Source organism: Eurosta solidaginis, chromosome 5 (assembly GCF_040869045.1).
Source record: "Eurosta solidaginis isolate ZX-2024a chromosome 5, ASM4086904v1, whole genome shotgun sequence".
Classification (NCBI taxonomy): domain Eukaryota; kingdom Metazoa; phylum Arthropoda; class Insecta; order Diptera; family Tephritidae; genus Eurosta; species Eurosta solidaginis.
The window spans coordinates 60,856,953-60,878,837 of NC_090323.1; the positions used below are offsets into that span (position 1 = coordinate 60,856,953).

Sequence of the window (21,885 nt, forward strand, 5' to 3'; positions counted from 1 at the left end):
AAGAAATGAAAGATTATACATTTTTTTTATGAAATGAAATTTATTAATGTCAATCCAAAACATTTGGATATACAATATTTTTAGTTTGCCCATTGGAAGCGAGCACAAACAAACAATTTTGAGTTCCAACTCTTGAGCAGGCCACGCATAGCTGTACATGTGAAAAGCACGGCTCCTCCAAATTTAATCCGCATATTTGAAGCGTTTGTCCTTGTGCCTTATTGATGGACATGACAAATGATAGACGCACTGGGAATTGCAAAGGCTTAAATTCAAATGGCAGGTCTGTTGGAATCAGTGGAATACGTGGTATGAGTACATTTCATTTTTCGCTGTTCCGGTCAATATTGCCGCTTCAATCAAATTCGGCATCAATTTTTTTACTACTAATCTTGTGCCATTGCACAGTTTTGGTGCATTTAAATTCCGCAGTAAAATAATTGATGAGCCAACCTTTAAATTCAAATAATGCGGTGGCATACCAGGTGGTTCCAATGAATTCAAAAATTCAATTGGATAATTCACTGCATCATCTGCATTCATTGCGCTATCAACAGATTTATATGATGTCACTGCACCTGCCAATTTTTCTTGAATATGATAATTGATTGCATTGACGTGTAAATTTTTTGGTGCCAGTATTGCGCGTTCTCTCAACCAATTGTGATTACTGTAATTTTGAACAATATTTGGAAACACACTTTCAATCAACTCTTCTGTTGATTGGAGAATGGTACAGAAATTGTTCGGCAATGTAATCAATCCATTTGTATTATCGACTCAAACTTTTCCATTGCCAATATCTAACAATTGCTTCGAGAACCGATCTGCAGATTGGTCGTTGTGGAATTGAACGCGCATATTTATGTTCAATGTCAATTTTTGCACATGTCGCCACAGAAGAGAAGACTTTAAACATGCGTTGATCTCATCCGCCGGTGTTGATCGTGGAACGACAGGCAATATTTGTCTAAAATCCCCTGACAATAATATTAATGCACCACCAAAAATTTCTTGATTCTGACGTAGATCTTGCATTGTACGGTATAATGCTTCCAGCGATTTTTTATGCATCATTGTACATTCATCCAATAGAATAATTGCTGCTTGTTGCAAAACTTTTGCCATCGCAGAATTTCTTGAAATATTGCACGTGGGATGTTCAATCACCTGTTAATTTGAAAATAATTACATTTTAATTAATATCGATTAAATTTTAAAGTGATCAATCAATAAATATAAGCATACCTGCACATTCAACGGCAATTTTAATGCAGAGTGCACTGTTCGTCCACCATCCAATAGAGTAGCAGCGATTCCCGACGACTTCTTTGCAGTCCAAGTGAAACAATGCGTTACATCTGAATACAGCAACGTTCTGGCAAAGTTATCGCTTTCGCACAATTGAAAAAATGCAGTTAATGTTGTTGCTGGTGGTTGTGCTGCTCTCTGCTGTACATTTGCATCGGTAAAAGACACACGCTGGCCATTTTCAAGATGAACAGCCAAATGAACCACAGCCGGATATCGCTCATGAATTGGAAATGAATAAGTTCTCCAAAGAGCTTTATTAGTGCTAATGTAGCACCCCATTTGATATTGTGCGATTTCATCAATGCTATTGTCACCAGCTACTCCAAAAACAGCCATATCACTGGCTTTATTCACATATTTGCAAATGTATTTAATCGATTTCACAGAATTACAGTACTCAACATTTATGTGAGCCTGAAATACTTTTGACAATAGTGGAGAATAAGGCACAATCCAACGATTATCAACTTCAACGTCTTGATTGCGTATTTTAATTGTTGTTGTATGGCCATTATCCTCCAGTGACCGACGTCGGTACAACGGGTATCCGTCGGCACCTGTAATAGTATCCGAAGTTAATGCTCTTGGATACCGTTTTGAACATTTTCCATCATGCATGGCGAATTCATATTTATCTGACCGCGAGGGCCATGTATCATATTTTTCGTGACAACTTCAAATAATTCTGGATCACTGATTTCATCTGGAATTTCAGCTGATATAATGATATCAATTTGATCGGGTGTTATTTTACGAACCAGCCATATCAAGATATGCGCGTGCGGCAGCCCTCTCTTTTGCCATTCAATCGAATACATCCAGCAACGCACCTCCCCAAAAGTTCGCAATTTGATAATCAAATCCATCAGTGCTCTTACTTTTTGTCGAAATACACGTGCTGTTATATCGTGTCGATCTGTTCGATTCTGACCATCAAATAAATTGTTTTTATGTTAGACCACTGTGGATTGCATGTGAATGTTATGAATAGGTCGGGACGACCATATTTGCGAACGTATGACATTGCATCTTGCGTATATTCGAGCATGTGGCGCGGACTGCCAACATATGTCGATGGTAAAATTGTTAAACGTCCGATATCATTAACATTGCCATCATTCACTATCGCATCTCGCAAGTGTATGTATTCTTCCAATCGTAATTTGGCTTGATTGAATCGAAGATAATTAAGGCGTTCTGCTTCAATTTTCGCATACATGTCAACAACGTATTGGTGGAAAAGTTTGCCACATCGCATAATAAAGTTGTCTTCTTGTGGGCGAATCATGAATCAATACGAATAATAATTCATCGCACTAACTGTTTTTTGTACGTCACGACCTATGATGAATACATAATCAGAAAATTAAAGTCATGTCTTAAATTGAATTCATTTAATTTTACCGGTTCGTGGATCTATCATTCGTATATTGACAATCACAATTGCCACTTCATCAATTGTTGGTGCATTAAATCGTCTCACATGCTCTCCAAAGGGCGTTTGGTCAGCCCTTATAACGATTCTGTGATCATCAGATGGCATACGATCGAGAGCGGTTTTAAACAATCGAATTAATTCATTGTACTTGTAAGAAGGTTTGAAGTTCAGAAACAATTTGTCGCCTTGCATGCGCATAAATTGTACAACGCCGATCCAATTCACAATTTGCATCTCCGATAAAATAGATTTGCAAAAATTGATGATCAGCATCAGGATACGGCAATAAGGATCCAGCTCGATGATAAATCTGACCTTGAATCTGTAATATATTTTTGAAATGTAATTAGATACTGGATACGAGTTCTTGAACACATCAAAAAAATTGCTGCTCAGATCGCAATTTTCATATGATATTCCGCATTAAGTAATTACCTTAAATGTCGGCGTGAAAGTTTCTCTTACAATTTTGGTCGCACCAAAAGAAATCATTTGAAATGCCGCATTGTATTCTTGAATGTGAGACAAAAAGTGCTTAAACGTTTGCGACGTTCCAAATATGAATGAATGAAGTGGATCGGGGGGAGATTCAAATGCTGTCTCACTTTTCCATTAGCACAACACATGCCAGGCGTTTCACCCTGAAATTTGGCTGCATCACAATGTGGACATCTCACCGTTATTCCACCAATATTGGCATGTTCACTATAATCATTTTCGCTATTGTAAGCGAGAGCAGCGTATTCCATCTCTTGCACAGCACGACGTGAAAGTCGTGTCATTCGTCTCGATGCTGGATTTAATGGATTTGGATCTGTCGATCTATGACGACGTGCGTTTCGTAATTGTTGTACTTGGTTTTGTTGTGAGCGTTCCACTACACTTTGCGCTCTGCTTTGATTAAATCTATAGGTAGAATTACGCGTACGCCGACCTATAGTTTATCGTCTTGTTGGTGGCATTTTGATGCATATGATGAAATTATGGAAAAAATATTTTTTAACTATGTTTTCTTGCACTGAACACACTTAAAATCACTTTTTAAATTAATAATAGTTGGAGAAATGTAGAGCGTTTTCTACATCTATGTATATGCCAAATCAATAGGCAAACGAAATTTGGTTTTTATATGGCTTTATTTTGCCGTAACTCTTTGACGATTACAAATTCAATGATCTTACATGCTAAGAAAAAATTCAATTTAGGCAGCAGAATTTATGTTTTGGAATTTTCCATGGAAAAGTCCTGCTATTTAATGTTGACAAAATAAGCGATGATATTGGCAAAGTAATATTAGTGCAGTGAGTGTGCATTATGTTGCTGCAGTGGTAGTGGGAGTGAGTGGGAGTGCAGTGCATTGAGGAATATGCGATAATAGCAAAATGATAAAAAAAAGCGAAAAACAAAAGCGAAGACGGTGACGTTACGTTGTATAACAAAAGCATGAATACGTGCGATGAGTGGGAGTGTGTGTTTGTATGTATGCAAATTATTAACTTAACGAAGATATGTTGGAAAGGCAGGCGTGAACAATAGTTACCATCAGAAGAAAGTGATTGATAAACATTTGCATTTGGATAGGTTCATCTGTTTAACATTTGTATGCTGTCAATGAAATTAACTTGTAATAGGTTGGATTGATTTTTTTCGTTAGGTCGGACCGAAATGTAAACTTTTTTTTTCAAATTTTTAATTTTTTCAAGAATGGCTAAACCGATTTGTGATTTCAAAATCAACTAACCATCATCTCTCCTTCCTGTATCTTTCCTAAAAATTTCATGGCAATCTGTCGAGCCGTTCTCGAGTTATGGAGTGACAATCAAAATGTACACTTCTTTTTATATATAGATTTTTTTATATATCTTTTTGTAAAATATCAAAATGAAAAAAATATTCTTTCTCTAAATAAATTTTAAATTATGAATTTTTTGGCGACCTTTTATCTTTAAATATGTATATATAGCTGGCTTTAGGTCCGTGTTTTATAATTGAAAAATTAAAAAATACCCTTTGATTCTTCTTTTAAATCGATATATTTCGATTGCTCAACGGCAATCATCTTCAGGATTGTAGCAACTAACAAAAATAATAAACATAACAATAAACAAATTTTGCATTTTACATTTCACATAAATACATACTTTTATTAACACGTCTGCTTTGTCCGACGTGGAGTATGGTACTGTTTTTTAGTGAGCAGGTGTTTGTAGATATGTGCGCTGTGATCTACGTCGCTCTTATAGTTCAGTCGTGTGTTAGTCGGAATATTAATAATGTGTAACATTTCTAGTGTGAAGCGTTTGTTATAGTGTTGTTCCTGTTGCAGTATTTTAGTCTCATCAAAGTTTGGTGTGTGGCCGCTGTCTGCACAGTGGGCCATGAGTGCTGTTTTTTGATTATTAACTTGATGGCAAAATTTAAAATCAGACTTATGCTGTGAAATTCTCGTTTTGAGTTTGGACTTTGTAGTACCTATATATATATTATTGCACGTTTCATCGCTATTGCCTTTACATGGTATCTTGTAAACTACATTATTTTTTTCCATTATTGGTATTTTCGATTTTGTTTTGTTAAATATGTTTTTTAAAGTGTTCGTAGGTTTATGTGCAATTTTTGTAGTTTCTTTATCATAGCAGTCAGATTTTGCTAAACGTTCTGATAGCTGCGGTACATAAGCCACCGACTTGAAAATAATGGGTTTATCGGGAGTTTTTAGTCTATTTAAATTTTTGGTTTTTCTTAATAAAGTTTTTATGGTTTTTTTCGGAAAATCATTGTTTCTTAGTAATGTGAAAATTTCTTTTTTAACTTCTTTGTGGTATACTTCATCTGAGGTCTGCAACATTTTCCGTATACAGCCCTTTGCTGTATTCATAATCATTGTTTTCGGATGTTTTGAATTAAAGTTTATAATTCGTCCTGATGCTGTAGGCTTTTGATACCACTTTAGTTTTAATTGATTTCCTCGTCTGTTTATTATGGAGTCCAGGTATGGTAATTCCTCGTCGTTCTCTAGTTCTATACTAAATTTTATATTTTTGTCAAAAGTGTTTAGTGTGTCAAGTGTGTTTTGTATTTCATTTTCTTTTATTATCGCGAATAGGTCGTCGACGTATTTGGTAAGTATTCTTGGTTTATGTCGCAACTTCAGCATAGTATCATCTAATAATTTTTCCATAACTATATCCGCTATTATTGGGGATGTGGGTGCACCCATCGGCATTCCTTTTAGTTGCGTATAGATAGTATCATGGAATTTGAAATATCTGCTCTCTTGAATGCAGAATTTAATTATTTCCATGAACAGCGTTTTTGGTATCTTTGTGTATTCTTTAATTGTATTCCATTTCTCTTGTATTATTTCAAGTGCCAATTGTATCGGGATGCTAGGGAAAAGCGAAACTACATCAAAGGAAATAAGCTTTTCATCTTCGTATATGTATGTATTGTTTACTCTTTCTTTAAACTCAATTGTGTTTTTAATATTGTACGTAGAACTCGCCGTTACGTTTTTTAAAATGTCTGCCATATATTTGGACAGTGTGTAAGAAGGTGACCCAATTGCTGAGCATATTGGCCTTAATGGAGTTCCTTCCTTATGAATCTTCGGGAGGCCGTAGATTCTGGGTGGCTGTGCGGTGGTTGTTATCATTCTTTTTCTCTCCATCTTTGTGATTATTTCCATGTTAAAAAGTTTTTCTACTAGTGCATTATTCTTGTTTTGTAAACGTGATGTTGGATCCTGTCTCTGAACTCTATATGTTGTTAGATCCATTAATATATCTTCCATTTTCTTATTATACTCTTCAATTTCCATTGCCACCGTTTTATTCCCTTTGTAAAAATAAAATAAATGTAAGGCGCTATAACCTCCGAAGAGATCTAAGGCCGAGCTTCTCTTCCAATTTGCGTCGTGCTCCTCTTGATTTTCCCTACAAATTGGCCGGACGGGACCTACATGTTTTATGCCGACTCCGAACGGCATCTGCAAGGCAGATGAGTTTTCACTGAGAGCTTTTCATGGCAGAAATACACTCGGAGCGCTTGCCAGTCCCTTTGTCGGATGTTAAAATTCTATTGTTTTTATTTTCATTCAGGAATTTCTTAGTTTGCTCCACTGTATCTAAAATTGCATTGTCTATTGTACAATGTTTGTTTGTTGTTGCATGATTTGATATTAACAAAGAGAGTTTTGTGCGAGCTTCCTCCTGTTGATCTTTGCTTTTTATGCTTTGTACCAAATCTTCGCCGTCTGCTATATATTTAAAGAGAGGGAAATTCTTGTTATCTACAGGTAGTCCGAACTTCGGCCCCTTTGCTAGCAATGCTTGAATATCTGGCGGGAATTCCAATTTGGTTTTGTTTACAAACCACTCTTTATGCTTGGTGTTGTTGGTGAATACTTCATTTCGTTTCGCTCTAATTTTCTCATATTTCAGCTCTTGACGTTTCTTTAAAGTTGTTGTGGTTTTATTAGCGACATTACTCTCGCTATCCAGTAATTCTTTGAAATCTTTTTCACTCAATTGTATTTTTAATTTGTTGGTTAATTGTTCTCTTTGTTGATTTAATCGTTGCAATATGTAGTGTTTTTGTTTTATAAGTAAGCTTAAGACTTTTGTAAGGAAAAAGTGTGTATGTCTGTGTAACATTTTATCTATGTCCGAGTGCTTGTCCAAGTCAGATACAAATAAATTCTTACATCTAGTGGAGTTTTTTATAAAATTCGGAATAATTTTTGATTTCCTACATTTTAATAGGAACTTAATACTTGATTTTACTTTTACCAATTTTTTAGATGTAAACTGCAGTTTGTTGATTGTTTCTTTGGCGTTTTTGTTGTTGTTGGCACTTGAAATAATACAAGAGAAATGGAATACAATTAAAGAATACACAAAGATACCAAAAACGCTGTTCATGGAAATAATTAAATTCTGCATTCAAGAGAGCAGATATTTCAAATTCCATGATACTATTTATACGCAACTAAAAGGAATGCCGATGGGTGCACCCACATCCCCAATAATAGCGGATATAGTTATGGAAAAATTATTAGATGATACTATGCTGAAGTTGCGACATAAACCAAGAATACTTACCAAATACGTCGACGACCTATTCGCGATAATAAAAGAAAATGAAATACAAAACACACTTGACACACTAAACACTTTTGACAAAAATATAAAATTTAGTATAGAACTAGAGAACGACGAGGAATTACCATACCTGGACTCCATAATAAACAGACGAGGAAATCAATTAAAACTAAAGTGGTATCAAAAGCCTACAGCATCAGGACGAATTATAAACTTTAATTCAAAACATCCGAAAACAATGATTATGAATACAGCAAAGGGCTGTATACGGAAAATGTTGCAGACTTCAGATGAAGTATACCACAAAGAAGTTAAAAAAGAAATTTTCACATTACTAAGAAACAATGATTTTCCGAAAAAAACCATAAAAACTTTATTAAGAAAAACCAAAAATTTAAATAGACTAAAAACTCCCGATAAACCCATTATTTTCAAGTCGGTGGCTTATGTACCGCAGCTATCAGAACGTTTAGCAAAATCTGACTGCTATGATAAAGAAACTACAAAAATTGCACATAAACCTACGAACACTTTAAAAAACATATTTAACAAAACAAAATCGAAAATACCAATAATGGAAAAAAATAATGTAGTTTACAAGATACCATGTAAAGGCAATAGCGATGAAACGTGCAATAATATATATATAGGTACTACAAAGTCCAAACTCAAAACGAGAATTTCACAGCATAAGTCTGATTTTAAATTTTGCCATCAAGTTAATAATCAAAAAACAGCACTCATGGCCCACTGTGCAGACAGCGGCCACACACCAAACTTTGATGAGACTAAAATACTGCAACAGGAACAACACTATAACAAACGCTTCACACTAGAAATGTTACACATTATTAATATTCCGACTAACACACGACTGAACTATAAGAGCGACGTAGATCACAGCGCACATATCTACAAACACCTGCTCACTAAAAAACAGTACCATACTCCACGTCGGACAAAGCAGACGTGTTAATAAAAGTATGTATTTATGTGAAATGTAAAATGCAAAATTTGTTTATTGTTATGTTTATTATTTTTGTTAGTTGCTACAATCCTGAAGATGATTGCCGTTGAGCAATCGAAATATATCGATTTAAAAGAAGAATCAAAGGGTATTTTTTAATTTTTCAATTATAAAACACGGACCTAAAGCCAGCTATATATACATATAAATAAATTTTAGTTGTTAAAGATTTGTTGAAAAATAAAGAACATTATTTTCGTATTTATTAAATACGATAAACAACTATCGATTTGAAATGTTCGAATTAATGAATAAGTAGCACTGGATGCAAGTTAGAAAATATGAACGATGATTGATGTTGCCGTATATAGTTATGTATATATGTATGTGCATGAGCGCACCTATGCACATATATATGTATATATATCGGAGTCACAGGGATGGAACCGGGAGTTTTGGAATTTGGGAAAAATGTAAAAAAGTAGATGGATTTAAATAAGATACTTATCACGGCGTTGGTTTAGATGTGCTGACGCTGAATACTCGTATGTATCTGCTGGCCTTTGTCGGCGATGGTTTGCTCAGAATAAAATTTGACTATTCGTAAATTTAATTTTAATTATCCTAAAGCAGACGTCGGCAAAATGAAAATGCAGATGTGTTAGTGAGAGCCCGATGATCGCGCACATCACTTGATGCATCGTTTTGCGTAGTTCCTTCGCTTATTAGCAAGCAACAAGACAAGATCGTTTGTTATTATTTTTTTAATGCACACAATGGCAAGCAAAAGGTTTATACAATAAAATTCGTTGCATTTGCTCGAAAGGGTTGGTAAAAATAATGCCCCTATTACCGTTTACAACTCAACTCTGGTTGGGTTGAAATTTCGCAATTTTGTATTACAGATTACAACTCAACCTGTCAAAAAAATGTCGGTTGAGTTGTCTAGTATAACAACTTTTTGTGGTGTAGTTGTCAAAGACGTCAAAATCTTACAACTGATCATTAGCAGTTGTCTCATACAATTTTGCAGTTGTTTTGATAAAATGTAACGTTTTACAATACGGTTCACCACCTAACAAAACAAAAATTTTCAAAGTTGGTATCAAAAGACATGTTTCAACCTCCAATTTAAGAATCCGAAAACAAAAATTTAAAATTTAATTTCTAATAAAATCAAATTTCATGTGGTTGTTGTATTTTGCCAGATTTTTTGTACACACTAATGCAAAAAGGCGTTGGACCCACCCAGGGTTATTTTTACAAATCGCGGCCAAAGGCCGCCAAAGCAGAAAGATGATCTGTGCAAAAAAACTGTGGAACGGGCCTCATATTTCGGACACTCTCGAGTAATTTTATGGGTTTTTGTAAATATTTTTCGACAGAAATAAAATTTTTAATTTCCGCTTTCGAATCCTAAAAACGGAGATCGAAACGCGTCTTTTGATACCACCTTTGATAAGAGTTAGATGGTGCACGGGCTAATAAAACGCTACCAAAAAAAAAAACACAAAATTTAAAGCGGGTAGTTAAACGTTTTTTAATCAAACAATAATCAACAATTTTAAACACATTTATAGAAAAAACAACGCATAACCGAGGATTACATTGCATAACTTTTTGACTTTATGGAGCGTCATTCCGAAGTTGGACGGGGCTGGCCGAAGTTCGGATGCAGCCAAAATAGGTGAAATTATGCGAACGTGAGTCCCATTGATACTTATCACTACTCCTGGGAATCCTGTTTTAGAGTAAAATACAATTTTTGCTGTTTGGGTTTTAATCCACTTCGCACAAATATGCTCCTCAATAATATCTAAAACCAGTCCAACACCAAAATCATTTCGAAAGCATATTTGATAGCTGCCGTCAGCAAGGAATCTGAGTGTGGCGCATAATTTTAAAATACCAACGCATATGCGGAAATGGTCCTTAATTTTGTTTAGTAATGAGCAAAATGCTTCCTTTCAAATCTGCAATATAACTTCATAAGAAGCTCATCATTTGTTACTTAAACATTTTCTTACTTGGTGCTTGTTAGTTCCAAGGTATTGGAATGATCACGCGAATGTTTTCCGTATTCGCGACATGTCAATCACCAACATTTTCGCCATTATAAAAGAGATTTCATATAATATCCGTGCTTTTAATAACAAAATCACTTGCAAATGCTTAAATTTCCGCCACAAATTGATCAGCTGTTCATTTATCTGTCAAATCATCACTTTCTGAAGTTCGCAACTCAATTCAACTTCAACTGAAATAAGTTGTAATTCGTAATACCAAACAGGAGTTGAGTTGTCTTAAAGTTGATTTATTTTAATTAATCGATGTTGCTGCGCCAAATCATAGATTAGATTGATACGAATCTTTTGTTTACGCTCTCATATTTTCGCTCTCACGAGGGATTTATCTTCTAGTTGTTGCTGGCAACAATCACAGATAAATCCCTCGCGCCAGCTGAAGCGGGTGCCAGAACAAAAAATGTGCCAGCCAAAACGAAAAACGTGCCAAAAATTTTGGTAAACTTTAGTTTGACCTACAACTGTATAATAGCGTTCAGAAATTATGGGAAAAAGGATAAAAATACTTGTTTTAGTGTAAGTATTATTAGTTCGAAGGCGGAGGGTAAATATTATTTCCCATTCAAAAGTTATCACTAAAAACAGGTTTTGTAAATATGAACTGCCGATGCAACCAGTCCATTTTGATCACAGAACCTGAAACGCCAGACATGTAGGATAAGCCCTATCCATTAAATAATATTAACTATTATATCATAGGTCCGATTTACTGAAATTTCAAAAGAATATATGGTTTTCACTGCGAGTTAAATGCGTTACAATATTTGACTAATTAATTTAATCGAAATGTTAGTTTTACTTAGATTTGTTTATATTTAACTCTAACAAGTCGTATTATTGTAAAATATTTTAAGGAAATAAATATTTTACGACTATCATTTTATTAAATGATTGAAACTATAATCGCCGAAATGTATGTCAAAAATCCCCATTTTCAGATCTATTCATTTTTGTTTGGAGTGGCATCATTGATAAATGTTATAAAAAATGTGCATTTTGACAGCGCTCTCTCGAAACAAAGAGTTGCAAATCCATTCATCTATGCGCCAAATGCTCAGTGACTACTAAACTAAAGAGAATAAAGGCGGTGACACATGACACAATGACATTTTTCATATAGATGCGTTTAACACAAGCTTATGCATTCCAATAACATCGCCACAATCAACCAAGATGTTGCGTTTGTAAATATGAAGGAACTTCAGACTTGGCAATTGAAGTTTATTACGCCTTGCCCATTCACATACAAAATTTCGCGAAGCACTGTTGTAAACATTGTCCCAATTCAACATAAATACTTGCTAACATATTTTGTGTCGTATTCGATTGTTATATTGCTGTTTTTAATTGTGAAAAATGTTAGAAAATTTACCAACCAGTAGGAAAAATAATTTCACTTGCAAAGTGTGCCAACACCCTTAGCCAAAGCAAATGTCAAATTCTTCTTCTTATGATTTGCTTGGAACACAATTGGGGAGTTGGCTACTTTTCAATATCAGATGGCGCCAGTGTCGCTCATTATACCGTTCTCCATAAGAATACGTGCAATCTACTCATAATGCATAAGCATGTGTTAAACTCATCTATATGAAAAACTGCTTGTGTCAGACCTATAAGAATACGTTTGAATTGAGTGTGCACAATTGTGCCAATATTTGCCGACATCTGTCCTAGAGACATTTCGCGCAACACTTTGAAACCATTTTAAATAATTCATTTTGGCCGCCCGGTGCTTTTGTACGTGAATTTGAACATAGACGTAAAGTAAATATTCCTAATCTGGCTACCGTTCCTCATAACAATACTGCAGCAAAAAACTAAATGTTAAATCTTTTCCTTCATATATTTTATCAAAATGTAAGAGATCTAAACATTAAACTAACTGATCTGTACTTGAAATCATTTAACTGTAATTACAATATCATAGCTTTCACTGAAACTTGGCTAAAGCCTCATATAATTAATTCGGAGGTTCTTTGCAATGATTACCAAATATATATGTAGTTAAAAAATAAAAAAAAAAAAATAAATGCTTTTAACTTTTGTATTAGTCCATCGATTTTGTTGAATGAAAGCTTATTTTTTTTTTTTGTAATAAAACATAGCTTAGAGAGACAAAAAAAAAATCTGCAAAAAAATAAAAAGTTTTCGAGATCCTTCCTCGCAAAGTACAAATTTTTTTTATATTTTTACAAAAAATTTAAAAAATCCGTAATGATTGTTCGTTATGTTTGAATCTGCAGGGCCTCGCAAAAAGTGTTGTATGCACAGTTTATAGCGAATTATATTACCTTTTAAAAGCTTCAAACCGTTTTGGAATTGCTAAATTCGTTCTTGAGATATATATGATTAAGTGCACCCAATTTTTTTTTTTTTTTCTGAAAAAACGGTAATTTGTAAATATCTCAAAAACGTTACCTTAGAATTAAAAATAACCTTGATTTTCGGAATCAGGGGGTAATTTTACATTGGAATTTCATAATGGCGTCTCTAGTGCAGAAAAAAAGTTGAAATTTGTGATCCAGTGATATTATAACCTCGTATTAGGGTGTGTTTATGTGAGACCAAATCGGCAAAAATACAACCACATCAAAATTTTTAAGGAGTATTTGCAAATATCTTTCGACAAATAATATTTTTAATTAGAAGAGAAACTCAGCTTAAATCTTCTTGGAGTTAAATCGCACCAAATATTTAATATTTTTTTATTCCTTTAACTATTGATCGTTACAATTTATTCGAATGCGGCTCAGATATCTCGCTCACCAAATCTTGACTAGGATTTGGAAACTCGATCCTTAAAAATAACGACAAGAAAATATTGGTATCAAGGGACAAATTAAAAGGTGGTCGGATTCATGTCGTAACCATCGCTCAACAATAAAGTTTTTTCGCTTACAACTATAATAATGTATGTGAGTGTAACGAATTTAAGAAGTCCTTTCCGATATGGATATGGTTGGTCTGGCTCTAGTACTTTCTTGTATGACCCAACTGCTCCCGTCTGAGGAATATAAGGATTTCGAAAGAACCATGAAGAAATCTCGCACACGAGAATTGAGCCGTTTGAACCACCTTTTGCCCATCAGTCCCATCCACAAAGGTTAGGCTGGGTTGGGTTGAACTGGGTGATCCGTTAAGACCTCACATAGACTGAGTAAGTCCGTAGTTATATCGGAAGTTTGTTTAAAGACCAAAGACCAAACCTCTTAGCCCTCTAGAGCAGTTCTCTAGGTCATATGCCACTTGCTGCTTCCTGATCTGATAGCTGTATCACTCCTAATAGCTGGAGACTTAGCCTGACAATCTTCACTTCCTCCTCCACATTGAGGTTACACGACAGTTAACCGTTTATTCTTGATGACTCTTAGATATTTCCCTTTCCCAGCTCATTATACCTAGTAGGTCATTTTACCTTTTAGTAAACAAGATCATGTCCATCCTCTCCGCGTTGGCGGTCATCTCGTCGTCCTAAAACATGTAGGTCCCGTTCTGCCAGTATGTAGGGAAAGTTAAAAGGAGCATGACGCAAAATGGAAAAAAGCTCTACCTAAATCTCCTCGGAGGTGAATCGCGCCAAGTACATATTTATATATTAATTTATTTATTTTATACTAAAAGTTTGGGAAGGGCTAAATTAATAGGAGCGGACCAGTTGTTGTATTAACGATAAAGACATTCCACGAAAGTGAAAAAAAACGAGTATTATCGATTTTGATGGTCCTTCACCGGGTATAGATACGCTACGTTCCGGTAGCAAGCACCATTAAGGTATTGATTCAAGGGGCTGATAAGCGCAATGCAAAGCTTTATAGCTTCAGACCTTCCACAAGCTAATTGCCAACCTCACCTACACGAGGGGAATCCTGTGATAGAAGGTTTAATGTGGTCATATTAATTGTTCCCGAGATGGTCGGGCTAGTGGCTTAATGGTGTTTGTTTCCGGAACATACCGATCTATATACGGCAAAGGCACCGAGCGGGTTAGGGGCTTAGAATATACCCGCGGCAGGTATGCCTGTCGTAAGAGGCGAGAGAAATACCAAATTAATTCAAGGGGTTGTGTAGCGCAACCCTTTCAAGTGGTTGCCAGCGAAAAATAAAGCTTCTCCATCCCAATTGTCAACCTCGCCTACCCGTGGCGAATCCTGTTACTTTAACAGCCGAGACTGTAGGCTACTTGAGTTAAATATACTATATTTTTGTAAATTATTTTTGAATTACTTTACTTTGTATGTTATTTCAAGATTAAAATTTTCTTGACATTGCAACATTTACTTACATACAATTATATAAAAATTATATAAAAAATAAATACAAATGTACACCATTGTATAATTTACAGCCACGACTGCTGCACAGCTACTAAGCTCTGCTCCCAGCGCTGCTGAAAAAAACAAACAATGGCAACGTGAGCTTCTTATGGAGCGTATACGTTCTCGCTCCAATCAACATAAATCGTTTGCTGAACTCTCCAAAGCTATGCGTATGTCTATGTTGGAAAAACGTTATGCGCTTGATGCCGTAGAGAAGGCAAATCTACAAAAATGTCTTGATAGCATGCAGCATTGCATTAAAGTAACATCAAGACAAGGCCTAGTTGAACGTCTTGAAAGTTTATCCCGTCAATTGGGCTTGAAGTTCATGGAGGATACATCAGGTTTATTTATATCAACAGATATGTTCTTTTTGGAAATAATTTTGGATGCTAATGGTGCACTTACCGATGTGAAAGTGCATCATGAATGTAAAATTGAACAACAATCATGTAGTGAATTGGTGAATTGTTTGAAACGTGGCGACTTTGCTGATTTTACAGTACAACTGGAAGGACTATCATCAATCTACCAACTGAATGCAGAACCCAAAGTAAAAACAAAAGCTTTTGTTGCTCTACAAGCAATGGAGACCGATCTTTATAATATTTTTCAAATGCAAAATTTCACTAAAGATTCACAACAATTAGTTCAAGCATCGTCGGTTGGTTTAGTCTTAAAACGGCGTGGCGGTCATCCCATGAAACTTATATACTTCGTGTCACCTTACGATCTCATATCGGTTGAATCAAAATCGCTACAACAACTCACTACAGATTTGATCACAAGTAAGGATATTGGTTTCAATGTTACCGTTAATTTAGAAGCCTCATCAGCAAATAAATTGCAAATATTACCAATTGTTAGTCTAACTAAAGACCCACAAAGTGGTTTGGATGTTCCAATATATGCACCATTAAATTCACAAAACTCAATGCTTTTACCAGCTACTTTTGTTTTACGCTTAAATAAACCACTACCGGTGTGTCATGCGACTTTGAGGGCGCTGGGCGTACCAGTTGGTGGATCATCTGATGGTGCAGGTGGCTTGGAAACGTCTGACAAAAAGGAGATGGTTATTTCATCGATTATGAATTTAGTAGTACAAACTGCTTCAGAGCAGCTTTTGAAGAATTCACAGAAAGGATTATTTGTGAATTTACCTGATCAAACACATTGTTATTTCTTCACTGAGAACAAACAATTGCAGGTGAGTAACAGATTTCAAAAATATTTTTGTTATAAATTTGTTTGAATTGAATCGGGGGTCGGAAGACTTTGGTATGAAGATGTATACTAGCATGGGAATAGTATTGTAGCCTTACTCATTATTTCTAAATTAATATGAGTTCAATAAATTCATATTTTCATGCTCTGTTGATGCTATCTGTTTTTATACTCAGTTGAGCAGAGCTCACAGACTATATTAACTTTGATTGGATACTCGTTGGTTGTACAGGTATAAAGGAATCGAGATAGATATAGACTTCCATATATCAAAATCATCAGTATCGAAAAAAAATTTGATTGAGCCATGTCCGTCCGTCCGTCCGTTAACATGATAACTTGAGTAAATTTTGAGGTATCTTGTTGAAATTTGGTATGTAGGTTCCTGGACACTCATCTCATTTAAAATTAACGTTATCGGACTATAACCACGTCCACTTTTTCGATATCGAAAATTTCGAAAAACCGAAATGTGCGATAATTCATTACCGAAGACGGATAAAGCGATGAAACTTGGTAGGTGAGTTGAACTTATGACGCAGAATAGAAAATTAGTAAAATTTTGGACAATGGGCGTGGCACCGCCCACTTTTAAAAGAAGGTAATTTAAGAGTTTTGCAAGCCGTAATTTGGCAGTCGTTGAAGATATCATGCTGAAATTTGGCAGGAACGTTACTCCTATTACTATATGTATGCTTAATAAAAATTAGAAAATCGGAGAACGACCACGCCCACTTAAAACAAATTTTTTTTAAGTAAAATTTTAACAAAAAATTTAATATCTACAGTATATAAGTAAATTATGTCAACATTCAACTCCAGTAATGATATGGTGCAACAAAATACAAAAATAAAAGAAAATTTCAAAATGGGCGTGGCTCCGCCCTTTTTCATTTAATTTGTCTAGGATACTTTTAATGCCATAAGTCGAACAAAAATTTACCAATCCTAATCCGATAACTGTTTTCTGTGAAAAAGAGCGAAATCGGTTGAAGCCAGGCCCAGTTTTTATACACAGTCGACCGTATATCCTTCCGTTCGGCCGTTAACACGATAACTTGAGGAAAAATCGATATATCTTTACTGAACTAAGTTCACGTACTTATCTGAACTTGGCCGAAATCCGACTACGAAAAATGAAAAAATGCCATTATTCTATACCAAATACGAAAAAAGGTATGAAACATGGTAATTGGATTGGCTTATTGCAGCAAAATGTAACTTTAGAAAAAAACTTTGTCAAATGGGTGTGACACCTACCATATTAAGTAGAAGAAAATGAAAAAGTTCTGCAGGGCGAAATCAAAAGCCCTTGGAATCTTGTCAGGAATACTATTCGTGGTATTACATATATAAATTAGCGGTACCCGACAGACGATGTTCTGGGTCACCCTGGTCCACATTTTGGTCGATATCTCGAAAACGCCTTCACATATACAACTACCACCACTCCCTTTTAAAACCCTCACTAATACCTTTAATTTGATACCCATTTCGTACAAACACATTATAGAGTCACCCCTTGTCCACCATTATGGCGATATCTCGAAAAGGCGTCCACCTACAGAACTAGGGCCCACTCCCTTTTAAAATACTCATTATCACCTTTCGTTTGACACCCATATTGTACAAACGCATACTAGAGTCAACCCTGGTCCACCTTTATGGCGATATCCCTAAATGGCGTCCACCTATAGAACTATGGCCCACTCCTTCTTAAAATGCTCTTTAATACCTTCCATTTGATACACATGTCATACAAACACATTCCAGGGTTACACTAGGTTCATTTTCCTACATGGTGATTTTCCCTTATTTTATCTCCATAGCTCTCAGCTGAGTATGTAATGTTCGGTTACACCCGAACTTAGCCCTCCTTACTTGTTTTTTTTTTTTTTTTAATATACTAGACAAGTCATTTTTCAAACACAGCCGTTTGTTAGATATCCGATCCGATACCCCCAGCGGGTTAGAATATACCCGCGGTAGGTATGTCTTTCGTATGAGGCGACTAAAATACCAAATAGATTCAAGGGGTTGCCGTCGAAGGACCATCAACATCGATAACACTCCCCAAGACCTTGGAGTTCTTAACAGAAATTATTTAATAACTCCTTAATTTTTCAAGCGTTTTGGGCAAACTGTAAAACGGGATCGGGAAAGATATTAATAGCTTAAAAGGCTTAATGCCAATTAATGCATGAATTAAATCGTCTTTTTGAATTTACTTCTGCACTCGTCATTTCGATCCTTTAACAGGCTATTGAATTAATTGAATTACATATTTAGATTTAATACACTTTACGAAATTTTACTTCATATAATTAAGTATTCTTTGTCGTAGTTTATCAATTATCATGAAATAAAATTCATTCTGCCAACAATTCTATTACAGGCTACTCTTGTTTCATCTATACCATATACGGAACCAATGCAAGTGCCAAAAATTTTAGACTTCCTGAAACGGCAAGCGCTTTTTTATACGCTATTGGCTAGTTGTGTGCGCGCACAGTCCAAAATGGGAAATGGTAATTATATTTTAAGCGCAATCTTAAAATTTTTTAATTAATTTCGATTTCCTGATCGCTTTAGATATGGAATCCACAACAATACTGGAAGTGAACGCAATTTCATTTCAGCAGATCAGCGTTTCCCTACAACATCCTTACGAGGAATCAATGGCTACTGTCGAATTTGATTTACGTGATGGCAATGTTAAATGTACAATTTACTCAATAACACAAAATTATGATTTGCTCTCATTGAAATTAACCAAAATAGTCGAGAAATGTCTATCAATACCAGTGACCATACGTGCGCTTCTTAAATTTTGGGATCAAGAAACTATAACCATGTTTCAGCGTACCATAAGTGCGGGTGTTGGCGGTGGTATGGGCACAAGTGGTTTGGGCGGTACAAGCACCAGTACTGGTGGTTATGGAAATTTTAATATGGCTTTAGGACCAAACGATTCCGGTAATGCAGGTGGTATACGTGGTGGCAACGCCGTTAAAATAGAACCAAACAACAGACAACAATTGACGACTTCTATGGCTTCAACTGCTGGCGCATTAAGTGGGGGTGCAACTTGCAGTACAGTCACCACCACCAGCAGTAGTAGCAGTAATAGTATTGCGGGGTTTCTTCAATATAAAAATGAGGTGCAACAACACGAGGATTTTCATGACAGCCCAAAGAGTCAAATGCAAAATAATTTAGCAATGCATGCTGTTGAAAGTAGCTCTTTGGGCGGCGCCCTACACCACCTTCAGCAAGCGCAGCAACAGCAACACCTACACCATCAACAACAGCAATCAACTAATGACCAACAAGCTACAGGCAAACAAACGGAGATCGAAATAGCCGATAAATACAAAACTATTTGGATGGATAAAACAGCAAATTTAAAGAATTGCGTTAGTATAACTCCCATATCACCCGACAGTAATAGTAGAGGTGCTGCACAGCAAGGTGTAGATGTAAAACGGGCAGTTGGTATCGAAATAATACCGCTGACAGCACAAGGTGGTGCTGCAAATGGTGGGAATGGTTCTAGCAGTGCTTCAATGATTGCAGCGGGCACAACTGTTTCACAACCAGGCGTCAACACTTCATCTACCATAACTATAACACCTATAAATGCCATGACTGGCAGTAACAGTGCTATCAAAGACAAAAAAGCCAGCAGCGCTAGCACAGTTGGTGGCAGCAGCATCATTACAGCTACATCTGCCAACATGTCAACAACGAGCATTAGTAGTAAACGTTCATTGGAAGCTCCCTCCCCCACCGATACTCAAAAAGAGAAAAAGCGCAAAAAGAAACGTGACGATTCACCAATGGGGCCACCAGAGAAAGTATATTCACGCCAAAATTCGCCTGCAGCGAATAGCGAAGCAGCGGCAACAGTGGTGGCGCGTAAATTTTCATCACCCTCATCCTCGCCAAAAGGTGGAGCTAGTGGTGGCATGTTAAATAGTAGCAGCGCTGCTGCAACCCTTGCTGCAGCAGGAAATGCCGCTTTACTCTCTACACGTCCCAGCCCGAAGCATTCGCCTGTGTATAGTAGCCCGAAGCACTCATCAAACACTGCATCGAACAGCCCGAAATCACCATTCGGTACACATTCGCCAAAGCATGGCTCATCGGGTAAGCCGAGTATGTCAACACTAAAAAGCGCCACAGCAACCAGTCTTAGTCCAAAAGGCGACAAGAACAGTTGTGTTAGCGGTAGTGGCTTAACTGGTGGTACGACGGTAGGACTTTCAGCAGCAGCGGCAGCTGGTGTAGCCGCTGCAAATGCAGTGAAAACCGCAATGGGTGTTGGCGTGGTTGGTATGCAACAAATGAAGAATATGAATCATTTAGCTGTTTCAACGGCAATGTCCCCAACAGCTGGGAATGCTTATCCTGCTGTAACTAATATTGGTGGTATGAGCAGTACTGGTGTTGGACAATTGATGAGCGGCAATGGTGCTGGTGGCAGTGTCATGGATATGAATGCGGCAACGGCTGCTGCATCGCAAGCGGCCGCTATGCGTAAGGTGGTTGGTGGCGCGGTAAGTTCATACAACAATCAGTAGACATAATTTTCTCAGCTAAATTTAGTTAAACATAATAAAATATTTGTGCGACAATTTAACGCTTTTTGGGCGGTATTATTTATGTATTTTTCTGATAAGTGCAATTTAAAAAAGTGTATTTGTTCTATGTAAAAAATTATTATTTATTGTTATACCCAGTGGTGCTAACATACGTTCGTTTATATAACTGGGATTTATGACAACATTTAAGAAAATAATCTAATGAGTGCTTTAAAACTGTTTTGTTACGTCCGAGGTTGCTTTTGAAGACAAAACAACATTTTCATACAATTCTGTGTGGTTGTTCTCTTTTATTAGCTCGAGACATCGTCAATGTTGAGGTCTAGTCTATAAAATCTGCATACCATTTATCTTTTATTTGATTTATAATTGCATTAAATTTTTGGCTATTTGGTCAGAAATTTCATTGCCCTTGATGCCCATATAACTGGGCGTCCAGACTATTACAACTACGCTAAAATATGCTTCCTGGTTGTTTGTTGGCTGTTTTTATCATGCAATTTAAGTTGGCACATTACGTTTGCTTTACAGGAACAGTTTCATTAACAACTGGAAGTTGATAAAAGATCCCAGCAAACACAGTTTCTAACGTTAGAGAAATATTATAGTATTACATTAGAATTCTAATGTAGTTCTCTAAATCGTTTTCTAACCTAAATGTTTGTTGGGATGGTCTGGAATTCATTAAAAACAATATTGTAACTGGAATTTGCACGAGGGTACGAGATTTTTAAGAGATTCATCATTAGATGTGACATGAATTTTGAACATCCACGTCGATGGCACTACGCTACCGACTGTCCTACACCCCAAAATCTTGGGTGTCACGTTTG

At 36.0% G+C, this 21,885-nt stretch overlaps 3 protein-coding genes across 5 annotated transcripts in view; 2 read left to right on the forward strand and 1 right to left on the reverse strand.

Moving 5' to 3' along the window:
* Positions 1-21,885, forward strand: part of MED1 (Mediator complex subunit 1) — an 89,385-nt gene that overhangs the window by 53,797 nt on the left and 13,703 nt on the right. For all 3 annotated transcript variants that reach the window (XM_067789767.1, XM_067789768.1, XM_067789769.1), the window contains 3 exons: positions 15,251-16,431; positions 18,844-18,976; positions 19,041-21,007. In XM_067789767.1, the coding sequence (XP_067645868.1) occupies positions 15,251-16,431; positions 18,844-18,976; positions 19,041-21,007 (3,281 nt within the window). The remainder of the gene's footprint in view (positions 1-15,250; positions 16,432-18,843; positions 18,977-19,040; positions 21,008-21,885) is intronic.
* Positions 4,674-6,565, reverse strand: LOC137252139 (uncharacterized). Its single transcript, XM_067787437.1, has 2 exons — positions 4,894-6,565; positions 4,674-4,828 (listed from the first exon to the last, which is right to left on the reverse strand). The coding sequence occupies exon 1, from the start codon at positions 6,543-6,545 to the stop codon at positions 4,899-4,901; it is 1,647 nt and encodes a 548-aa protein (XP_067643538.1). The 5' UTR covers positions 6,546-6,565; the 3' UTR covers positions 4,674-4,828; positions 4,894-4,898.
* Positions 7,752-9,013, forward strand: LOC137252999 (uncharacterized). Its single transcript, XM_067789201.1, has 2 exons — positions 7,752-8,835; positions 8,901-9,013. The coding sequence occupies exon 1, from the start codon at positions 7,757-7,759 to the stop codon at positions 8,828-8,830; it is 1,074 nt and encodes a 357-aa protein (XP_067645302.1). The 5' UTR covers positions 7,752-7,756; the 3' UTR covers positions 8,831-8,835; positions 8,901-9,013.

Excerpts from the sequence above, each read along its gene's own strand:
- LOC137252139 (XM_067787437.1), bottom strand. The coding sequence starts at position 6,545 with ATGGAAGATATATTAATGGATCTAACAACATATAGAGTTCAGAGACAG.
- LOC137252999 (XM_067789201.1), top strand. The coding sequence starts at position 7,757 with ATGGGTGCACCCACATCCCCAATAATAGCGGATATAGTTATGGAAAAA.